General features: G+C 32.0%; 2 protein-coding genes across 2 annotated transcripts; both read left to right on the top strand.

Moving 5' to 3' along the window:
• The first annotated feature begins 869 nt into the window (after window positions 1–869).
• On the top strand, window positions 870–3,922 carry LOC145322412 (uncharacterized). Its single transcript, XM_080164402.1, has one exon. It carries the CDS (start codon window positions 979–981, stop codon window positions 2,059–2,061), a length of 1,083 nt encoding a protein of 360 aa, XP_080020528.1. The 5' UTR covers window positions 870–978; the 3' UTR covers window positions 2,062–3,922.
• LOC145322410 (delta(24)-sterol reductase-like) lies at window positions 3,853–18,300 on the top strand. Its single transcript, XM_080164400.1, has 19 exons — window positions 3,853–3,991; window positions 5,574–5,655; window positions 5,936–5,984; window positions 6,441–6,547; window positions 6,767–6,875; window positions 7,224–7,341; window positions 9,701–9,799; window positions 10,419–10,538; window positions 11,033–11,118; window positions 11,598–11,678; window positions 12,021–12,062; window positions 12,326–12,393; window positions 12,713–12,767; window positions 13,191–13,265; window positions 13,605–13,682; window positions 14,023–14,103; window positions 14,379–14,438; window positions 15,244–15,315; window positions 15,846–18,300. The coding sequence occupies exons 1-19, from the start codon at window positions 3,958–3,960 to the stop codon at window positions 15,954–15,956; spliced, it is 1,527 nt and encodes a 508-aa protein (XP_080020526.1). The 5' UTR covers window positions 3,853–3,957; the 3' UTR covers window positions 15,957–18,300.
• Window positions 18,301–18,958: the final 658 nt, after the last annotated feature.

Below are 18,958 nucleotides of genomic sequence, written 5' to 3' on the forward strand. Positions count from 1 at the left end.
CATTAAAAAATGTTGCCAGTTTTAGCCGAGATTTAAACCCATTCACTTTAAAAAACTAGAATCCAATAAATAGTATTTTTCTAGTCGAATTTATGTGAAGTATGACAAATAAATTTTGTATGGTCTGCGATACACTTACTTTAGATGTTGTCATTCTTGTTGTTTTACATCCTAATTTAGTAACTTCCATAATAGAAGTACACGGCACACAATTACTTTAGATTGCCATTGAGCACACCCCCCCCCCCCCCTATCAAAAAGTTTGTAAACTGTAAGCTTTTCCTCTATTTTAGTTTGGCTAGATTAAAAACAGTAGTTAAGCTACGAAGGAATCAGACACAAAAATTAGAAATATTAGAAAATAAGGAAGAGGGGATAGAATTGAGTTGTTTAATGGCAATACAAGTGATTTTGCCATACTTTTAATTCCAAAATGTTGCACTTTTTATTAAATATTTTTTAACCAGAGTTTTTAGACAAGGCTTGAATAGATCTAAATGATAAAACAAGGCATATATAGATTAACACGGATAAAATCAGACGATTGGACAAAAGAACAAAAACACTTGTAAAGTGACAGAACTTAATAAACATAAAGTCTTCATTAAAATGTATGTAAATATGTTGCAAAATTGTTGAAATACGAGATTTTGTTTCAGGACATACTTACATTTGTAGAACTTAATTATTGAGATGCTTTGCGTGGAACATTTTACCTTTTTGTCCTAGGAATCACCAGATTAATAGGATAATTATATCATATAAAAACGTAACATGTTTTACATTGACCTAAATTGATATGCCTTCTATTCTTTTACATATTAATCTTAGCTAAGCTACTTATTTTCAAAATTATAGTTAATTAAAATGCATTTGCCATTAACTCTTTTTATTTTTCAGAAGTGCAAAGCACTATAAAATCAGAAACATCCACTTATAATATTTTTTTGTAAAAAAAATCTTGAAAATTGCTTCAAAATGTCGAACAATGTGAGAATAATAAAGATAGAGAAGGATCCTGATATAGAAAGATTGGCAAATGAGGCGAGGCGGCTGTCTATGGGCGGAGCACACCTCATGATGATGCCTGGCACGGGCGGAGATTACAGGCGGGGATCCTCAACAATTGACAATCCTGGAAACACCCGAAGGGGCTCTGAAAAATCTTTTAACATTCCTATAACTCGTGTTGGCCAGGAATCTGTGTCACCAAGAATGAGTCGTGCAAGCAGTGGCGGCAGCCATGGCAGCTATGGAAGCTATGGCGGTGGTGATAACGGCAGCAGTCGCTATGCCCCGGCCCCTGTCGGCCGTAGGCAGTCTGAACAGTTTAATGATAAAAGCAATGGTGTTAGCAGCTACGGACGGGCAAGTCCACTGCCATCAAACAGGATCAGCGCCAGCACACGGCCTCCAAGTTTCTCCAGAAAACAGTCAGAATACCTGGAAAACTCTGGACGGCGTGGATCATATTCTGACCCAACATTTGCCAGCATGGCCAAGCGTGAGCCTAGCCTGACCCGCCGCGGGTCAGCTGCTGGTTTTGAGCGTCGTGACTCTGGTTCTAACTACAACAGTCTGCCGCGCAATGCCCGCCGCGGATCAAATGCTGGCATGTCGGGAACTGACAGTCTGCCAAGACGAGGATCAACTGCCAATGTTGATCGCCGCGATTGGAGAGCCTCCCCAGGCCGCCGCAACTCAGAAGACATTGATGCGGCCGAGATGGCTCGCCGTCGGCTGTCAGAGGCAGGCCTGAGACGGCCTTCGGCCACAGATATTGTCCTGAATGAAAACACAGACAACCTTATGGTCGGTCAAGAAGTCTGGGTTGATGGCACCAAGCGCGGCCGCATTGCCTTCATTGGCAACGTCCATTTTGCCAAAGGTGAGATGGCTGGCATACATTTGGATGAAGCTATCGGCAAGAACAACGGCACCATCGGCGGTATCCTTTATTTCCAGACCCAGCCGAAGCACGGCGTTTTCTCCCGCCTGCACCGCCTTGCCCTAGCCCCGCTCCCCGACCCAGAATACGACGATGATCAAGGCTCGTATTGAAGAGAAGCTGCGCTACCGTTGCAAGCCTATAACACAGTCCAACAAAAAAGTGTAACTTTATGATAATATTTGTATGTGTAGTGTAGATATAAAAGAACTAACAATCACAAAATTAGTTCCACAGAAACAACAAGAATTAATAAAACTTGTTCAAAGCCTAAAAAAAGTGTTTTTAATAGCATTTATACCTTTAATTATATATTACCTATTGTTTGTGTGATTTTGGCAATCGTTGTGAAATAAGTACAGATTAAATAAATATAAATTCTATGAAAATATAAGGGATTGGTAATAATTAAATAAAATAAAAACAGTTATCTAGTGAATTTTATTTTTTATTTGTCGAAAGAATATTAAATTGCTTAAAAATAAGAAACTTATAACATTTTTAAAAGAGAGGCCAAAAAGTTATAGTGATATTTGGAACTTCATCATGTATTAATTATGTTTTTATTTTAAGTGTCGCTAATAGTCTTATGATAATGAAAAGACGTTCATAAACAGAATTAAATTATAGAGTAGCTGCGCTATTAGATGTCATTAAAACTTCAGATATTTGTGTAATGTATATACAAATGCTATATGATCGTGATTTAAGCCATTTAATCTTTGTACTTTATTTGAGACGACTGCCAAAAACACATGATACAATTATAATCTACTCACTAAAAATTCATTCATTTATATCATTATTATATTAAAAAATTTAATTCGGCTGCCGCCAAACAGCCGCCGGTGAATCTACATTTTGAAACTTTAAAAGTCACTTATATATAATGCCTAATCCTGTTCTTTAGCCTTAAACTAGCAGTGAAAATTTTTAAGCTGCCGGATAATCGGCGGCTGGCTGGCAACCGCCGAATCCTGAATTAAACTGTGAATATTAACCAGTGAATTTATATTGTTTATGTTTTATTTTAACTTATACAAATGTGACTAACTTATATAATATATATAAAAATAGGGGGATGTGCACTGGTGCAGTAAAGCCATTTGAAAAATGTTCTTCTGCCCCCCCCCCCCCCCTTTACATTGTAATAATTGTTATTAACCAAGTTATGAAATATGTTTACATCTAACCACGATAAATAATGTCTTGTAAACAATATGCTTACTCTTATAAGAGGTCAAATATTTTTAAAAAAAAAATCGTCCAATACTCAAATTCCAAAAATCTACAAATATTTTAAGATTTGACCTAAGGTTATTATTTAAAATTACATAGAGTATGATTTTAATTTTGGGGTAAATTTTTACTAAGTAAGATTTTGACTAATATTACTCCAAAGATTAGAAATTATATTGGATAAGTACTTGCCATTATAAGCTTTTAGGAATTAAAACGATAACTAAAGTCATTTAAAAATCGGTGCTATAATTCTATGTGCTATAAATAAAATTGAAGGTGCTTATATGTAAAATTGTGCTAAAAATAAGGTGCTAGAAAAGTAATCTTTGTGGATAAAAAAAGTTGTTAAGGCATTTTTAACAGTCCAATACTAAAATATTTGAAAAACAAGTTTTTACTGTCCACAAAGAGACTTAACTTATGAAAACTAAAATGATAAGAAAATTTATGTATCTACCAAATTAGTTTTAAACATTTTATTGAAAATAAATATAGAAAGTTCTTATTAGATTTTATTTAGTTATTTTTGAAATTATGTTAACAATTGGTTTTAAATTTTAAAATAGGGTTGATTAAAATTAATACTTTTGTAAAATTTATATTTTTATGAGAAATAGTAATGATTATTTAGATACTATACCTGCACATATTACACTGAATAACTCATAACCCAAGAGAAAATAATATTTCATAAAAAAGTCTAACCCCTGATATTATTTTTGTATGTTACAGGTGAATTTAGGTATAGAGTAGCTACGCTACTAAAAATGCATCCGCTTGTGGCTGAGTATATTCAGAAAAGTAAGTTCTTTTCTCGTATTCATTCGAATCCGGTGGATAGGAACCGGTTCTCATCCATACGAAAAAACTATGTTTAGCATCGTATTATATCCAGCTTTCTACGAATATAAAAATGTACAATCATAAGATTAAAACCATTTTTTTAGCCCGTGTCTTCGGCACCACGGGGCTAAAAAACTGGTTTTAATCTTACAATTGTACATTCTATATCCACAGAAAGCCGTTTATAATACGATAAAAGAAATAACTATTATTTTTCCGAAACTTTTTTTTATGCCTATAAAAAATGACGTCATACTGGCCTACCTTTGGTCAATTAAAATGTATACTGTCCTGCCATTGGTAATTTATTCTGAATTGGCCTATCATTTGTTATTTGTATTGTATGATGTCATTTTTTATTTGTGAATTTTAAGTATCAAAGCTACTCTACAAATTAAACATGTTGTACTCTTTACCTTTCTGCAAATCTGTTTTTGCTTAAGTGTTTGTTTTATATTTTAACCCTCTCATTCTTTATTTTTTAACACGCAGACCGTGTTCTATAAAACCTAGAATATCTCCTAATGTCTGTCTGTATGTCTGTGTTGCGTTACATATGTAACACTATTAGAGTAGTTTTATTAGAGTCACATCTATTATGACTAATAAGTTACTAGTATTATGCTGTTTTGATTTACATTTCACTGCATTTTTGCGTGTTTTGATCGTTTTCGGTCTTGCTTAGGTATGTTTAGGTATGTTTGTCTTGTATGTAATCTATCCTATGCCAATTTGATTTTTCTATCTCTTTAACAAGGACAATATTTGTCTATTGAAAGCGGCGCAACATTCGAAGTTAACAACAGCTTGGATTTAAAACAAACAGTAAAATGTAAAAATTTTATTACAATTAAAAAAACTGTAAATAAAATGCTTTTAAAGGAAATTTTAAGCTTATGTACACTTTGAAGGACGGACGGACATACCATTAGTGTAGAGAATCTACGCTACCTAATATTCATCTCAAATGAAAGTATTCATGCATGAGTTATTCATTTATTCAAAGGTAAAAATACTCCAGAGATGAATTCTTTAAAAAAAACTTTTGCCTCACTAAAACTTTACCCCGGGGGTAAAATTTGCTTAAGGGGGGGTAATTACCCTCCCTGAAATCTGTTGGCAGGAGTAAATTTAAATGGGGGGGGGGGGTAATCGCCCCATTACCCCCCCCCCCCCCTTGGACGTCTATGCCTCAGGATATGTTTTGTTTGACATTGTCGAGGAGAGAGACGTCTCTTTAGAGAAAAACTATTTTGTCAATATGGTATTTTTAGGATCATGGAAAGAAAACGAAGTAGCGTGTTTCATCATATTTTCAAGGTAGCTGTGGGGGCTCTAACCCTGCGGGTCAATCAGTAACATTTAACTAACCTAACCGAAAAAACCTATCAAAATCGACGAAACCCGCTACTTCGATTTCTTTCCATAATCCGTTTTATGTTTGGAAGAAAAACAATCAAAATCTAAATTTTATTTACTATTTTTAGTTTTCATGAAATAATATGCTTAATTTGGGTATAACAAATTGTTTTTGTTTCAGCATGCGTTCTTTTTCTTCTCCTACCCTCCTTCATTTGGGACACTGTGCTTTATTTTTCTATGCTGTACAAATACCATGCCAGGTAAGTCATTATTTAGACAAAATATATTACTTTTCTGCTTCTATCTCTTATTTGATATATCTATAATATTGGCTGATTTTAAAATCAAACCTAAAATATGAATTGTTTAAAATTAGATTTTTTTTTACAAAATTGTCAAATGAATGGTTTGATTTTTTGAAATATTCTTTCATCAAAAAGTATTTAGCATGTTATGTGTTCGCATCTATTTATCAAAGTCTAATTATATTTATAACCAAATGATCTTACCAGAAAATCTAAAATTTTATTTTTGTTATAGGAAGGTTGTAGATACTCACAAGGATAGAGTACTCCATGTGCAAAATCAGGCATAATAAGAAATAAGAAATTTCCTAAAGAAATTTTAATATTTAGTTATTATCTAACAATCGATATATAATTACTTGGATGCTGCACCAGATTTTCATGTACTCTAACAAAGTGATACTCACAGCAGGCTAAAATAACGATACCACCCATACACCCCCTTTAACCTATCCCCTCCCCTTTAACTGGATGAACGAACTGACCAATAAATGAGACCCATATTAGCAACCTAAATTGATGACAAATGTTGCCTTGTCAATAAATATATCCACGTATTCTTTATCCATTTATTTAACTTATCTAAGGAAAAAAATATAATATAAAGGCTTATATCTATATGATTTGGTTAAGTAAGCATTATTTTGAGTTAAGAATTTATAGATAAAAATTAAAACTAAAAATTAGAAAGAATTTGATACCTTGAAGTATATAAATATCTTATTATGTGATGGCTCCAGGTTAAAAACTGGAGGGTGGAAGGCAAGGGCAGAAAGATGTGTACTGCACGTCCAAGCTGGAAGAGTGTCTCGCAACAGAAACTTGGATATAAGGATAAAATGTACAGGTAAGGTTAGATGTGAAACGCTAATAGCCAAAATTGGAGGTAAATTAAGACTTTTAGATAAAGGACTGTCAATAAAAGGGATGCTTAAGCATAAATTTAGCAATACGATTATTATAAATACCGAGAATTACTAAGACTCGTCCAAGTAGAATCTAGAAAACAGTCGAAAGGTCATCCTACCACTTTAAAAAGATTAATGGTTAAATATATTAATTTTAGGGTAGAGGTTGAGCTTGACCATGTGATAGAACTGAACAGCAAGGACGGGTATGTGCACGTAGAACCTGGAGTTTGTATTGGCTTCCTTAACAAGTTTCTGGTCAGACAGGTATGCAAATTAATGTGTTTTGTACCAGAGTTGGACACTCTGACAATATAGTAATGTTTAGGGATATACCTTGCCTGTTGTGCCAGAGTTGGACACCCTGACAATAAAGTAATATTTAGGGGTATACCTTGCCTGTTTTCATGAGGTGAACACCCTGAAATTGTAAATAAACAGGGGTATACCTTGCCTGTTGTACCAGAGTTGGACACCCTGACAATATAGTATTATTTAGGGGTATACCTTGCTAGTTGTGCCAGAGTTGGATACCTAGACAAAATAGTAATATTTAGGGGTATATCTTGCCAGTTGTGCCAGAGTTGGACACCCTGACAATATAGTAATATTTAGGGATATACCTTGCCTGTTGTGCCAGAGTTGGACACCCTGACAATTGGTGGTTTGGTTATGGGCGGTGGTATAGAATCAACAAGTCATAAATATGGACTTCTACATCATTGTTGCATTGGTAAGAATTACATTAAAGACGAATTTCTATATTTCTAGTGCGAATCCCATTTTCATACCCCCTGTCCTCATTTAAAAATATTTAAATTAGTTTCAGCATTTGATTTTTTTATGTTAGGTCAAAAAAAGTTTTGCTTTACCTGATGGGTTAAAACCAAAGGAATTAGTGCATTCTGCAGGGGCTAGAAATAAAATAAAAAGAAGGTTGATGGGTAATCCAATATTGAAATTAGGATTTTACGAATTTATATGTATAAAATGTTTATTAGACAATACATAACAATAATCATCAATTTACTGATTATTTCTTATATTTTATCGAAGGATAAAGTAAAGTACCTACTCGCTTTAGTAATATAAATAAATTAAATATTTCTTTGCTGACTTTGGTTTAAATAACCATGATACAAATAAATCATTCTCAATTAAATAATGGTAATTTTAAAGTCTTAGATACTTATAATTTATTTCACAGATTATCAGGGATAAGGGATGGGAAACGTAGGAAAATATTATTTCAGGCCTATTTCAAGCCTAGGCCTATTTCTAGCCTAATAAACCAGTTTTGGGATAGCGCAGTAGTTCGTATAAAATGCTAATGAAAAAGCTGTGTGTGTGTGTGTAGATAAAGTATAGAATCAAATTCAGGTAGCTAGTTTAAAGTAAAAAACATAACTTTTTATAAACCTATATATTAATGGCTTTTGTTAAAATGAAGTTTTTTCTCTCCCAAAATTTTTTATCTTTTACTTTGGTAATTTGAACTGTCAGAAAGCTATCGTTGGGTTTCCCTCAGACAGATTTTAGTTTGTATTATTTGCATTTTTATTAATGAGTAAAAATTTTATTTGAAAATTTCATTGCTAATTAAAATTCAAAATAAATAAATAAATATGCACTTGGGTAACATTCTATCAAGTTCTTTGGATACTATACTGGATATAATGTAATGATATATCTGTACTGTGTTGTATTGTACAAAAATTAGGGTGAAGGTGTTGTATCAACTCCAGGGGCGTCCAAGCTTTTTATTTTGGGGGGGGTAAAATGGCGCGCGAAGCGCGCCGCAAATTTTTTTTACCCCTCCCAAAATTTTTACCCCGGGGGTAAAATTTGCTTGGGGGGGGTAATTACCCCCCCTGAAATCTGTTGGCAGGGGTAAAATTTGTTTACCCCCCCCAAAATTTACCCCCGGGGTAAAATTTTTGGGGGGGGTAATTTAAATTTTATAAAAAATTTAGTATTAAAAATGCGCGCGAAGCGCGCAAAAATTTTTTTTGTTAGAGATTTTCTATTTTGGGGGGAGTATTTACCCCCCCAAAATCGTTTGGGGGGGGTAAATACCCCCCCCAAAATCGTTGGGGGTGCCTACGGCACCCCCAAGGTAGGGGTAATTTTTTTTTGGGGGGGGTATTGTTTACAAAATTTTGGGGGTGCCAAATGGCCCATTACCCCCCCCCTTGGACGCCTATGATCAACTCCGTACTAAATTTTTAAAATTCAAAATACAACATCTAATTTATAAACTACCAAATGAAAATTCGTAGCTACCTTCTTTCCAAAAAAATAATCCCGTTATTTTTGTTTTTTCTATGTGGCCCTTTTTTAATGTTTAACTCTAAGCAGATTTAATAATTAAACTAATGTGATCTAACACCATTTATATTTATTTTTTCGTAGCAGACGAAATCATTATTTTTTCTAAAATTGTCTGCTTTTAAAATTTCCGCCATCTGTGATTTGGGCTTGTTTTGTATCAACCAATCACCAATTGGCTCCGCCAATTGGTGATTGGTTGATACAAAATAAGCCCAAATCACAGAACACTATTGGTTTAGAGCGGTAGCTAATATGAGCCGTCCGCCAGTAAGGTCATTAAATTAGGCAAATGGTAAAAGTTGCATGATCCCTTTCAAAACCAGGCCGAGACCTAATTTATGGCCAGGTTTCCTATCCCTTATCCCTGCAGATTATTGAAATCGATTTGTGTTGATTTTTTTAATAGAATGTATAATTGATTTATGACCAGTAGTACAGACATATAACAATGATTTATGCAATGAATTAATTTGCTCGTGCACATTATTTTGCAAGTGCTTGCGAATATCTTTACAATCCATTTTATTGAAAAATAACGAGGGATTGTTTTCACATCGCCTTCAATATTTCTGAACCTTTTTTTCGCAGCTCCTTTTCTGTGTGTTGGGGGGGGGGGGACGATCATTGGAAATAAAAAAAGGATATGTCAATATTGTCCTGTATATCAGTTTATTGTTTTTTTTTACAACAGAATATTGTCTGTATTTCGCTATATATATTTGTATTTGTACATCACGAAGCCTTTAAACAAATGTATCTAGAATATGAGTTGGTAACTGCGGATGGTAGCTGTGTAACTGCAAGCGAAGAGAACACCCCAGATCTATTTTTTGCAGTTCCTTTCAGCTACGGCACTTTAGGTAATTCATTTTTTTATCTCGTGGCATTTAAATTAAATCTAGATATCATAAGTAATCAATAGAATAATTTCAATTGATTAACTTCCAATAATTTCTTAATTGAGTCTTAAATGAATAGTGTTCTTATGCTTTGCATTTTTGTGACCTGTGGCTTGTTCTTTAAAAGTGGATAAACCCGAACAACTCAATAAGTTAAGTAGAAAGGGAGGGACCATTTGACTGTTTATTGCACTAGACCCCAAAGTTTTATAATTACGTTTTCTTATTCGTTAGCTTTGGGGACTTTAATTGAATTTTAATCAATTGGTTTATTGAGTTGAGTGTTTTCAAACTTTTCGACCATTTTCTACAGAAGAAGTTAGTTTTTTATCATCATTGGATGAGATGAACATCAATTTATCGACCAATGTCTTTATATCAATAAAGTTCAGACTTACGAAATTATACTTTTACTTGTTTTGTCAGATGCGCGACTCATAGAGATATAGTAAAAGATTGCCTTGGCCAAAACTAGGCACAACTCATTGTCATACACAGTCAGGACAAATTTCGTACCATTTAATGATTAATTGTCTGCAAAAGTATCAGAATGTAAATTTGTTTTTACTTTTTATTTCAGGATTTTTGACTTCAGTAAAGATAAAGATAATTCCGTTCAAGCCATTCATTAAAATAACCTATAGACCAACCTATTCACTCGAGGAGGCTATGGTAGTTTTTGACAAGGAGACTCATAAAGGTAATCAAATATCCTATATGTATTTTTTTAGTTTGAAACTTAAGGATAGGGATATCATACTGAAAGAAAATTACATACAATACTATTATCAATTACAAGGGAGGTCAGTGGTATTGCTGAAGGGCTATATGTAATCTAACAACTAGCAGATAACCATATCGTTGTCTTGTGTTTTGAGTAGAGATCAGTTGCTAGAGCATTCTTTTCTGTTCTTACTAATGCAATTTTCTACATTAATACAACTATGAACGGCTCTAGTACTACATTGTGTTTCATGGGTTAAATAACTGTATGTTAATGGGGTGGGGGACTTTCAATTGAATGCCAGCCAATTGCGTCAGAAATATTAACACAGCCACGTCGCTACCAAAGAGCAAAAATCAATCTGCTAGCAGACGAAAGGATTCCAACCACTGGAACGCGGTAGTTGTTTGGGTTATACAATACATTTATGCTTATTCATTTATTGTTCTTATGATATTTATATAATTAAGGATCTGGTAACGACTCAGTTGAGGGAATCATGTACAACCTGAAGGAGGCTGTCATTATGACCGGACAATTCGTTGAAAAAGAAGAGGTAAATCAAACTTATTGTTTGCGCATTTACTTTATCAATATGTTCTATCAATGCAGAGTAATTTAGGTAAAATGATTTTATCTTTTGTAAACAAAAACATTTTGTTGGCCTAGGTAATCGGCCCCTCTAGGGGCCAACAAAACTCGAATTAATCTTATAATTTTTAATTTTTCTATCCGCAGAATGCTGTCTATTATACGATGCGATAATAGTTATTTCTTGCATCGTATTATTAACAGCTTTCCACGGATATAAAATGTACAAATATAAGATTAAAACCATTTTTTTAGCCGCGAGAAAAAAACTGGTTTTAATCTTATAATTGTACATTTTTATATCCGCGGAAAGCTGTTTATAATACGATGCGATAAAAACCTATTTTATCATTCGAACCTTGTCTATAATTTCACTTTTTGCATCATTACTTATGAATGTTGTCATCCTTGTTCTTAAATAGAAACGATTATAATTGTTATTAGGTTGAGTGGGACCTAGTTAACAATATGGGACACTGGTATAAACCTTGGTTCTATAAACATGTACAGACTTTCCTTGAAAAGGTAGGTAATACATTTATTACAATAGATAGTTCATTAGGCACGCTATTCGATGAATTTCTAGCAGACTGATTTTTTTTAACGCATAATCTATCCCATACATTTTTGGGACAATATAATTATTCATTATTGGTCTAATTAAAGGATTTTTTATCCAGACTTTCTATATTTATTGGTAAATTCGATATTGTGGTTGCATTATCAAAAAAATCTATTAAATAAAGGAATCTGAAACTTCATAAAAAAAACTTTCGGAGAAATAAGCAATTATTGCCCTGTAAATTACAAAAGTTTAGCTTGAAATGTTTAGAAAACATCTTTACTTGCATTTCTATATTTTTTCAGGGTAAAACAGTAGAATATGTGCCAACTCTACATTTTCATCAGGTAAAATTATGTTGATTAAGATCTCGTAGACTGTTTTAGTGGAAAGAAAAAAAAAATACTTGGACAAACAAGCTTTTTAGAGTAGTTACCTTTTTAAAATTATACCTGACTGTTACAGGAATTATTATGCAAAGTTTGACAATTCTGACATGCCTAAATGAACAGTCTTACCTAATCATTACGGACGGACAGACGTTAGGATGAATGAAAAGATGTGGTTGGTTACCTCATAAAATAAATGAAAAATCTTTTATTATTTTTAGAGACACAATAAACCCTGTTTCTGGCTGACCCCTCTATGGGCTCCATGGGCTTCCAGTGCTATTGGCAGGTATAAACATTAAAAACTATTTTTCTTATTATTGAGACATCCGTTTTTTTATCCGAGTGATGAAAAGTCATGTATCGTTTTGTTTCATAGAAGAGGATAACAGTCTCTATAAAACGATATGATAAGACTTCTGACATTGAAATTTTTTATATAAAATTTTTTAGTTACTAATTTTGATATGGGTATTGTTTCAATCAAAGCATTATAGCTTTTCGGATAAAAAGATAATATTATGAATTGGTTCATCCTTTCACTTCTTTTATCAAACGCGTTGCAAATATCAATATATTTTTTAAGTAAATATCATATTCTTTTTTAGATATCTATTTGGTTGGTTGATGCCTATCAATATTCAACTGCTCAAATATCTAAGGGTAAAATATTTCATATATAATTATATTCTGTTAGATAAAGTAGTAAGTTTTTTTGAATGTTTTATAACTGAAGATTTCAATGATTTCTAAACTGATTGAGTTCTTACTTTGAAGAAAGCTTTATATATGTCCCAGGATGAGTTTAGATTATTTTCTGCTTTACTTTGGATACCGAGTCCCTATAAGTAAGGGACGCGGCCGCTAGTATTTATAATTGTATCAAGGCTAATTTCATCCATTACAGAAATAATTTTTATTCAAGTTATTCCAACTGATAAAACTTAATACAGGGACAATTATTTCTACTGGTAGCGTAATTTTTTTAAATAAATGCTTTCACAACAAACATAGACGTACAGTCAGACCATAATAATAGAATAGCTTTGATACTAATAACATATCTGATCAATGTTAAAATTTTAGGAGAATCTTCTTGGTCTGGACACCTTGGATAATTTTGTTCTACAAGATTTTATGCTACCTATCCAACATTTAGAGGTAACACTTTTTAGTATTTTTTCTCTATCACAAAAATAAAAACAAAAATATCTTTGATAAATTGGAAACACTTTTAAAAGAAGAAAATATCATTTAATGTTTGGGGAAGATTGTTAATATTGCATTGTATTCTATCTTCTGTAGTTACTAGCATTTTAGAAAACTTTCCATGACAAACTCTAAAACCAATGGGCTTAAAACTTTTACTCAAAATTTAATACCTATTCAAAATTATGTTGTCAAATTTTATCATAAGATAATTAAATATTTTGTCTACCTCTCTCTGTAATTTCTCTAAAATTTTTATATGTTATAATTGTAAGTTTTTGTTTAATCAAGGAGGGAATCAAACTTAGTGCCGCATTGACAGATATTTGGCCAATCTGGATGGTCCCATCCAAGCTACATGCTGATAATGTAAGTGAATTCTTATTTTTAATGTAATAAATATCGATGAATTTATGCGTTTACAATTATTTATAGGAAAAAGCCAATTCTTGAGAGTAAACCAAATTGACACAGAAAAAAAAACATTATTGAGTTAGCACTTATTATTTTATCAAAGTAAAATTTAAGAAACTTAGCAATAATAAATGTTAAGCATACACATCGAGTTCTATCTATTATCAGAACACCAAACCTTTCAGTTTAGTCGTTGGTTGCTGAAATCTTTTGCTCCAATCTAACGGTCTAACGGACGGACAAACTTCTTTCTACTAAATGCACGCATTTTTTCTTAATTCTTAATTTTTTTTAGACGCCAGTTGAGCCCAGAGGAGGAAAGGTTATCTACATTGACCTGGGAGTTTATGGAGTTTCATTCAGAAAGGATTTTAGGGTATAACGTATTTTTATTGTTTTATTAGTTACTAGTATTAGCTACTGATAGACAGACGCAAAAAAACAATGTATAGATTAGATGCGCATATGTCACAGGAATCGTCACTACAGATTTAAGTTACTATCCTCAAAAGCAGCTGAGAAAATAGCATTTTCCCTATAGTGTTACGGATTGACTGACGGACGGACAATGTGAATTATAGATAAGCTTCGCTACTAAAAAGTTTTTAACTGTAATAATGCATCAATAACACAGTGATATTTTTTCTTCAGGGACGTGATGCAACTCTGAGAGCCTTTGAGAAGTTTACACTAGAACATGATGGTTACCAGGTATTGTCAATAAATCTTTTATCAAGTATATGCGGAAAAAAACAGAGAGAAAAGACATTTGGCTGTTAATTACAGTTGTCCCCAGAGTCCTATAATAACGTTTTCTTATTTTTTGGCTTAGGGAACTTCAGTGAATTTTGATTGGTTGATTCGTTAAGTCTTGTGATAAAATGTTTCAACCACTAATTTTACTCTACAGAAGTGGTAATTTGTGTATCATCATTGAGGATATACATCATTTTATCAGCCATAATCTAATCCCTTTAGATATCTGAAAAAAAAACAGATCATTTAGTTGTGGGTTCGAATCTCTACCTAAAACGCCACTAAACAAAAGAATATGTGAATTGTAACTACTGTTGCTATGTCATAATACATTAAAAATAAGAGTAGATGGAATGCCTGGGCTGAACCATGGTGCAAATCACTTTCAATCATATTTTGATCTTCCTCCAAAAAGACTTGCGATCAAATGGTTGGTTAATTTTCATTAATAAGGTTTGCCAATAGTTTGTTATATAACATATTAGTTGCTTCGCCCTTATCCTCTATGGATGGGCGAGGGAGGTCAGAAAAACAGCCTATAACCACCCAAATACATTTATTAAGCTTGCCTAAAAATTACAGTCCAGTAGTTTCTTAGATCGATTGCTTCAGAAAAAGAAACTTACTACATTAAATAAAAGGATTATTAATCTAAACAAATATATTCTTATTTAATTTTTGTTTGTATGTATATGGCTATTGATGTTTTTTTTGCCCATTTCAATGAAAAGTTGATGTCTATCAATATTTTACTTTTAAGGCTTTGTATGCAGAAACTTTGATGAATTTTGATGAGTTTAAAGAAATGTTTCCTCCTACCCTGTATGATAAGGTAATAATAATTACTTTTATAATAATTAATATACATTTTACACATTTCACGCTAATTTCTTGATTTCTTTCATAGAGAACAAATATTTGCCTTCAACTCCCCCTCCCCTAGTACTCGAATTAGGGACAAACCTAAAAAAATCGTAGTCTAGCATAGGAGTTGGGGTTTCCATAGCCTAACATTAATATAAAGTAGTGTGTAAGACTTAAGATTGGGTATAGAATACGTGGATATTGTTAGAGATCCTTGCATATCCTGATATGTGTTTCTCCCGGCTGGCTAATCCCCCCCCCCCCTTATGACTATTTCACCCTCTTTCCTGACCATGGAGAAACATATTTACCAATATCTGAGGACTATTCAAGCAACATGATCTAACGAGAAAAATTCCCCTGTCACAAAATCCACGTATTCGATAGGTAGCCTTAACCTAGCTCTAGATTATAGAATTTTTTTAGGATTGGCCCTATTTGAAATCCTATGTTATCATAAGGTTTTTAATTCTAACAATTACTTAATTGATTTTTAAGGTTCGAGCCAGCCTCCCATTCTGTGAGGAAGCATTCCCCAACGTCTATCAGAAAGTTAGCAGAGAAGGAAGGAACGGAGTTATGAATCTAAACAACAAAAAAGACAACTAAATCAAAGAAAAAAATTGACAGAGAATATGTTTTTTGTCAGAGCTCAGCTAAAAAAATTGGTATTATCATTAAAAGTAATTATTAGGCATGGGGTTGGGGCTCGAATCCCTTCCCTTTTATCTCAGCGGTCATACTGGGCAGGCAGACAGGTGAATAACACAATAGATCCACGTTTTTGTAGGTGGTCACGTTTTAAACCCAGCAAACAAACAAACCACTGAACTGGTACAACTTTGGAAAAAAGCGTAGCTATGCTATTCTACGTCGTTGGTCGCTCACTACCACACATGGTTTAAATTGATATAATAATGATTTCAATGGCTTTTTAACAGCTGCTGAGCCATATTTGAACTGACTGTCCTCATCAAAACTAGACCAAAAAAATTGCAATAACTTGTAACAATAGTTTTTTTTCCCAAAGTGTTAAAGGGAAGTATTAAAAAGTATTGAAGTACCAAATTTTATTAATCTTTTTAGTAAAAAGTGCAATAGTTACTTGTAAACATAATATTTATGTAATTTGTAATATACATATCATATTATATATTCATTATTAGACATAGTTTCAACTTTAATATTGTTTATGCTCCTAAACAATATCTCATTGACCCAAACCTTTTCAAAAAACATATACAAAATCTTTTTGAGCAAGGAATTTTATAATTCTTTCATGACTATTTTGATTTATTTTCAAATAAATATTTTTTCAAACAAGACCTTACAAATGATTCCTGTTTTAAAAATAAAACTTCTTTTAAAAAATGCTTTAACATAAATCACGCAATACCTTATAAATACCAAAGTTTTAAGTAATTATTGATAATTTAGATTTTTCAATATTCGAACATTTGTATTTAACAATAGTTTGTAATTTTATTGTTCAAATGAGATAGTTGGAATAACATTAAAATATGTAAGTACCTTCTTTCAAAACAAAAGTAAATTTGTTTACCTACCGTTATGTATTTCCTGCTATCATCATATATTTATTATTAGACATAGTTATAAAAAATATCTAACCTATAAGAATATTTTGTAACTATTAATATTTTAAATGCTCAATATTTGATCATTTGATATTTAGAATAGTTAATAATTTCATTTTATAAATTATTAATGTTATTTTTATATACATATTTATAATTATACATAGTTAAAGAATCCTAGATATCATTTAACCTCATGAACTAAATCTTTTTTTAAAGACACTTAAAGCAACCCCCTTGAATAAGAGTTTTTATAATTCCATTTTGCTCAAGCAACTTTTATAAATGTAACCATTGATGCCCAATATTCGAACATGTAATAGTTATTTTTATTGCTCAAACATGACAGCTGGAATCACATTAAAATGTGTAAGTTTAAACCCTTAAACCACTTATAAGCAAAACCTCGTTGACTTTAACACACTTTACTTTTAAAACAATAAAATTACTTTCAAGCAATACCTCTTTACTCGAACAATCTATTCCAAATATAATATTTAGAAAAAATCTTTACCAAAAAATAAAACAAAGCCTTTAAACAGTACCTATGTAAAACAAGATTTTTCTAGCAATGACTACTTCAATAAGCTTTAAATTATAACTACATATTTATTAAAATTACTATTATAATGAAACTTCTTTTTTGTAATATCTATTTCAATAGGCTGTAAATTATATCTATATAAAATTAGTATTTTTATAAACAGTATTTAATTGAATCTCAATTGTAGACAAGCTTTTAATGATATAAATATGATGTAGTTTTACTTTATTGTTATCAGTATTTATTAAATCATTACTTTGTCATTCCTTTTAGAATTCTTTACAACAAAAAAACATTTTTAATTAAAAAATGAGGTAAGTAATAATTGTAAAATGTATGATAATTTATATCTATTACATATAAAAAAAGATTTTAAGCTTTGCTGCTTTGAAATGTTGTTTTAATTGTTACATTAATATTGTATTGAATCTCCAAAAAACATAAAATCCCAAAAATCATGTATTTAATCAAAAAGATTGTAAACTATTTGTTAACTTATGTATTCTATTATAAGATATAAAATGTTTATTTTTTAATGCTAAAAACCAAACTTAAAGAAATGCTTCTAAGCAATATTTTGTTTAGACTGAATGTAAATCATGTCAGAAAATCAGGTTATTTAATTATAAAAAAAACATATAGCTTTATTGAACTATTTATCACATTGTATTGCTTTTTAACTAAATTCCTATATAATTAAAAGATTTTATCTATGTTAGGTTTATATTTATCTTATTTTATTTTATATAATGTATATTTTTGTAATGATAAGTTTATTGTTTTTTCATTATAAAAATAAATTCTTAGAATATAATCAAAAGATTAACTTATTTTATTGAGCTGAATCTTTAAATCATTTAGTGGTGAGCCAGATCGAGGTGAGCCATCCTGATCTGACTCACCCCGATCTGGCTCACCACTAAAATGATTTAAAGATCCAGCTTTGTTAAATGCGGTGCTAAGGTCAACGTGTGTTTAATTGTTAAGTGAATGTTTTTACTCGGCTGTTTTCAAAGATATGTGGCTATTTTTATGAAGCTTTTGCCGGCAATAGACAATCTACTCTACAGCTTCATTGTCAGTTAGTTTATAAGTAATTCTCTATAAGGCCATCAAACTTCTGTAGCAAACTGTATTTTCCAGTTTGCTATTATCATAAAATCAAACCCGCGACCGTGGCTCACCACGTAGCGCATCCGCTCGTCGTCGGGAAGGTGATAGGTTCGAATCTCGGGCCGACACCCGTTACTTAACCCAATATCCTTGGTGTTAGGACATAGAAGGGTGCGTAACAGTCATCCTTAGTTCTGCTGGATTGCTGGACCAGGACCTGAACAGTATATCAAGTCGACTGCAATCCCGCCCGTACGAGGTAATTAAAGTATCATGAAATCAATTTGTCCGTCTGTTATACTTGCAAGTAATTTATCTTTAACTTATCAGCTTAACTACTTATTGATGTAATCAATCTC

This window comes from Acartia tonsa, chromosome 6, assembly GCF_053477335.1.
Source record: "Acartia tonsa isolate MP-2025a chromosome 6, ASM5347733v1, whole genome shotgun sequence".
Taxonomy (NCBI): Eukaryota; Metazoa; Arthropoda; class Copepoda; order Calanoida; family Acartiidae; genus Acartia; species Acartia tonsa.

What these genes read in the sequence shown, in the direction of transcription:
- LOC145322412 (XM_080164402.1), top strand. Translation starts at nt 979, where the DNA reads ATGTCGAACAATGTGAGAATAATAAAGATAGAGAAGGATCCTGATATA.
- LOC145322410 (XM_080164400.1), top strand. Translation starts at nt 3,958, where the DNA reads ATGCATCCGCTTGTGGCTGAGTATATTCAGAAAA. An exon ending in TACTCCATGTGCAAAATCAG is followed by an intron (nt 5,985 to 6,440) that starts GCATAATAAGAA and finishes TGATGGCTCCAG; the next exon opens with GTTAAAAACTGGAGGGTGGA. An exon ending in TACCTATCCAACATTTAGAG is followed by an intron (nt 13,266 to 13,604) that starts GTAACACTTTTT and finishes TGTTTAATCAAG; the next exon opens with GAGGGAATCAAACTTAGTGC.